The sequence below is a fragment of the Miscanthus floridulus genome, chromosome 11 (assembly GCF_019320115.1).
Source record: "Miscanthus floridulus cultivar M001 chromosome 11, ASM1932011v1, whole genome shotgun sequence".
NCBI lineage: Eukaryota > Viridiplantae > Streptophyta > Magnoliopsida > Poales > Poaceae > Miscanthus > Miscanthus floridulus.
In genome coordinates this window covers 89,389,470-89,393,649 of record NC_089590.1, presented here as the reverse complement: position 1 = coordinate 89,393,649, position 4,180 = coordinate 89,389,470, and the positions used below count along the sequence as shown (strand labels likewise).

The window sequence follows — 4,180 nt, the reverse complement described above, 5'->3', positions numbered from 1 at the left end:
TTTCGATCCCAAAGTAACGCCAGATCTTGGCCTTTTATGCCTAGAGTATTGATCAGTGAGTAGATGTGGCCTAAGCTGATGGCGAGTGATTGCTTTGCGCATTGCAAGTTGCTAAAAGCCTAAAACAGATCATCATGGCATGGGTATCAAGGCGTGCAGCTGCAGAGCTGCTCACTGGATGAAGGAAGGCATTTCGTGTTGGTCTAAGGAACTTAGGAACCCCAGCTTTTGACTGACTTTGTGTGCAGCGCCCATATGATTTTGCATCGCATCCTGTTCAGATAGGCTTGCCGTTTGCATATGCAAATCCTGTTAGGTACGGTTACAAGATATGTATCGTGCATGCATGGACAGCATTAACAATATGCAAAGGCCAATATAACCACTCCTTGCTACATGTCATGGATACACACACGTATCTCTTCCTCTCTCTTGGTTTAAAAATGGTGCACAATTGTCTCCATGCTACTTGCTTCATCAATCATCGGTCGCCAGGAAGGAGATCGACGCATCAATTATTGGACAGGCTATTTTTTCATCAGGTCTTATATTAAGGTCATCCTCATCTCCATGAACAACATGATAATCAAACAACCTTTTCTTTTCGCGATCATACTTATCTGCTGTCAGCAAGCACACTGTGCAGCGCCAGTAACACCCACTGCACCTTCTTCCTTTTCTTTTCTGAAGCTGCCAACATATTTGTGATGCATATATGAACGGGATCATGCGATAGCAGCATGCATGCCTTTTGTTTCTGGAAAAAGAAAGAAAATGGGAGGACAAGAGAGCGAGACTCCGGGCCTCCAGCGAAGAACGAATTGGTGGGACATCCAACCAAGAAATACCATGCCCCACTGGAGGTCTGGAGCCAATAATTTGGACAGTGTATGGAGAGAATGGAGCAGGCAATGCCATCTCTACCTCACATATTCTTTATCTGGACAGGCACCGGGAGGCTGGGTTGGGTCGGTAGGCTCCCCGTGAGCCATCAGCCATGCCCATGCGTGCACTGCAGGCCCCATGGGGCGCATTGCCTCCAGAGGAGTGGGCACAGCGCACAGCGCACAGGAAGCCTCAAGTTGTGGAGAGGAAGAACGCTGTGTGCGTCACCATGGCCGGCCTTGAATTGTTCGTGCACCTTTAAGGAGAGTGTAGCTGTGGCTGGTGAGCAAAGTGCAATGCATGCAAGATGTAATCCATGAGTCAGTGGAATCGTTATGCCTTTAGGTTTTGACTTTGCATAGTACTGGAGGGCTGGAGCAGTTCTCAACGCTATTTGCTTGTGCTTTTTTCTTTACTGCTCCATCCGTCTCAAAATAAACACACATCTCGCTTTTTAGAGTCAATTTTTTTAAAAAAAAATCGATCAAATATATATACAAAAATATACTCTATAACAAGTATCATTAGATGGAGCATGAAATATTTTTTTTCATAATAAATTTATTTAAAAATACGGTTGATACTATTTTCTATATTCTTAGTGAAACTTAACCTCAAGAAGGAGACATGTTTATTTCGGAACATAAGTGGTAGGTGCTTGCATGATTTTCATTCAGTTTGGTCAGACTTTTGCGGTAACTGGTTTCTGTTCTAGTAGAGCTTAAGATTAATTCAATGATATAAATAACTCTGAGTTTTTCTCCTTCTTCTTTTGCGACGAAGCTTAATTAGTAATTACAAACATATCCGAAATTGTGGTTGCGCTGTGGCTGTAGGAACGCACCTGCCTGTTGCTATTGCCGCCTGCTGTTCCGAAATCGATACAGTTTGGCTGCACTAATGGGCCCGAAATTCGGCGACGAACGCTTCACTATGCGGCCTCTCCAAAATGAGCCGGGCTAGCCTGCAAGAAGAAGAAAACTTAGGGCTGCTAGTGGGCCTCTAGTAAGGGCTTCTACATTAGGGCTCAATTATCACGGGCTTTTCGGCGCCGCCAGGCCGCCGTTAATCAAGGCCTGGTGTATTTATTCCACCTCCTTTCCTTGTGTCTCACTAGTGTTGTCTGGAAATCCCAATCTCCCCTGCCTCTCCTCCGCAAGCTTGCGCCTAAACCCTAGCTCGCTTCCCGATGGCGCCGAAGAAGCGCAAGGCCGATCCCGCCGAGACCGCCGCCGCTGCCGAGGCAGCCGCCGGCAACCACCGCCTGGAGCCGGCGTCCTCGGAGCCCAAGCCCCGCGGCACCATCTACTTCCCCATCACCGACGACCCGCCCGAGCCCACCGCCGCCGACGAGGACGAGGACGACGGCGCCGGCGACGACGAGGACGACGCCGAGGACATCGCCAAGCTGCTCGAGCCGCTGTCGCGGGAGCAGCTCGTCGCGCTGCTCCGCACGGCGGCTGAGGCGAGCCCCGCCACGATGGCGGCCGTGCGCCGCGCCGCGGAGGCCGACCCGGCCAGCAGGAAGCTCTTCGTCCACGGCCTCGGCTGGGGCGCCGGCGCCGAAGACCTCCGCTCCGCCTTCTCGCGCTTCGGCGAGCTCGAGGACTGCCGCGTCATCTCTGACAAGCAGTCCGGCAGATCCAAGGGCTACGGGTTCGTCCTCTTCCGCTCGCGCCGCTCTGCGCTCCGCGCCCTCAGCCGCCCCCAGCTCCAAATCGGAGGTCGTCTTGCTTTCTGCCACCTCGCCGCCTCAGGTCCCGCGCCCCCAGCTTCTCAGTCTCAGAACCCTAGCTCCAACGCCAACACCAATGCCAACTCTAGCTCCAATACCACCACCAACGCTTCTGGTTCCTCGTCGTCGCAACCAGATAATATGCAGCGCAAGATATTTGTTGGTAATGTGCATTCTGATGTTGACGTGGACCGCCTATATGAGTACTTTGCACAATTTGGTGAGATTGAAGAGGGTCCGTTGGGCTTTGACAAGAACACTGGCAAACCAAAGGGATTTGCATTGTTTGTTTACAAGTCTGCGGAGAGTGCTCGTCGGGCTTTGGAGGAGCCAATGAAGAATTTTGATGGCAAGACGCTCAATGTGCAGAAAGCCATAGATGGGAGGACCAAGGGCTCATCTGGAACGAATACAAATGCTAACTCCAATCCCACTACTGCATCTGTGGCCGCCGCCGCTGCTGCCGCGCAGATGACTGCTCCTGCCAGTGCTGCCATTAGTCCATATGATGCATCAGCATATGGTGCTACTGTGGTTCCTGACATGAGTTTTGCACAGCAAGCTGCTATGCTTGGATTAGGTGCACAGCAACAGGCGTTTGCTCAACCCAATGCAATGCTTGCCATGATAGCAGCAATGCAGAACCCAGCTGCACTAGGGATGACGCCAGCCATGCTTGCTGCTATGAATCCGGCCTTCGCTGCTGCTGCATTAGGTGCAGGGGGGCAGCAGGCACACACAGCTGGTCTTACGGGTTTTGGAGCTCAGGGTTTTGGGGCACAGGCATTTGGAGCAGGAGGTGCAGCTTTCCCAAATGCAGCTGGTGTTCAAGCAGCAGCGGCTGCATATCAAGGGGCTGGAGCTCCTCCTGGTTTTCAAGGGCCACCTGGGTTTCAGGTTGGCCAAGCAACTACCCAGACAAGCACTGCAGCGGCAGCGGCCGCCGCCGCTGCCAGTGCTGCTGGTTATCAGGCTGGAGCAGCTGGGCAGGGCCAGGCTCAGATTGGAGGCACTGGTTTTCAGGGTGGATATTGACAGTACTAGGTATATCAACTCTCAACATTGTTTTATGACCCACCTTTACTATATTGCTTCGATTTCCTTCATTCTCTATGCATTCTTTGTGATTTGTTGATCTTGTTCTTACAGTCATCTGATTATTTTCCTTGTATCTTAGTTTGGCATCTGTGGATCATGGTTCGTTCGTGTGGTTTTGTATTCGGATGGCTTTTAAGTCTATATTGGTGCCAAAATGTTGCGAAAGGCTTCCTGCTGTTGAATTTTACAACTGGATTTGAATCAGATGCCTTTGTAGCAGTATTTGAAGGAGGAACTTTCTTGAAGGATTATGTCGTTTTATTGCCTAATATGTAGTTTTGCTATTGCGACTTCATTATGTACTTTGTGGATCTGTACTGGGTTTCATGTACCAAAATATCTGTATTTTTACTAGTTGCCTGTTACCTGGTCTTATCAACCATGTCAAATGGTTTTGTGGGCACAATCAGAGACATTTTAACTGCAGTTGCCTGTGCTGTTTGGAGCTATGGGGTATTTGTG

General features: G+C 50.3%; 1 protein-coding gene across 1 annotated transcript; it reads left to right on the top strand.

Annotated features, from left to right (window-relative positions):
* The first annotated feature begins 1,998 nt into the window (after positions 1-1,998).
* Positions 1,999-3,935, top strand: LOC136491933 (RNA-binding protein P-like). The gene is made up of 2 exons (XM_066488129.1): positions 1,999-3,664; positions 3,798-3,935. Exon 1 carries the CDS (start codon positions 2,075-2,077, stop codon positions 3,653-3,655), a length of 1,581 nt encoding a protein of 526 aa, XP_066344226.1. The 5' UTR covers positions 1,999-2,074; the 3' UTR covers positions 3,656-3,664; positions 3,798-3,935.
* The last annotated feature ends 245 nt before the right edge of the window (positions 3,936-4,180 follow it).

Bases quoted from the DNA above. Each gene is read 5' to 3' on its own strand.
- LOC136491933 (XM_066488129.1), top strand. From the start codon at position 2,075: ATGGCGCCGAAGAAGCGCAAGGCCGATCCCGCCGAGACCGCCGCCGCT.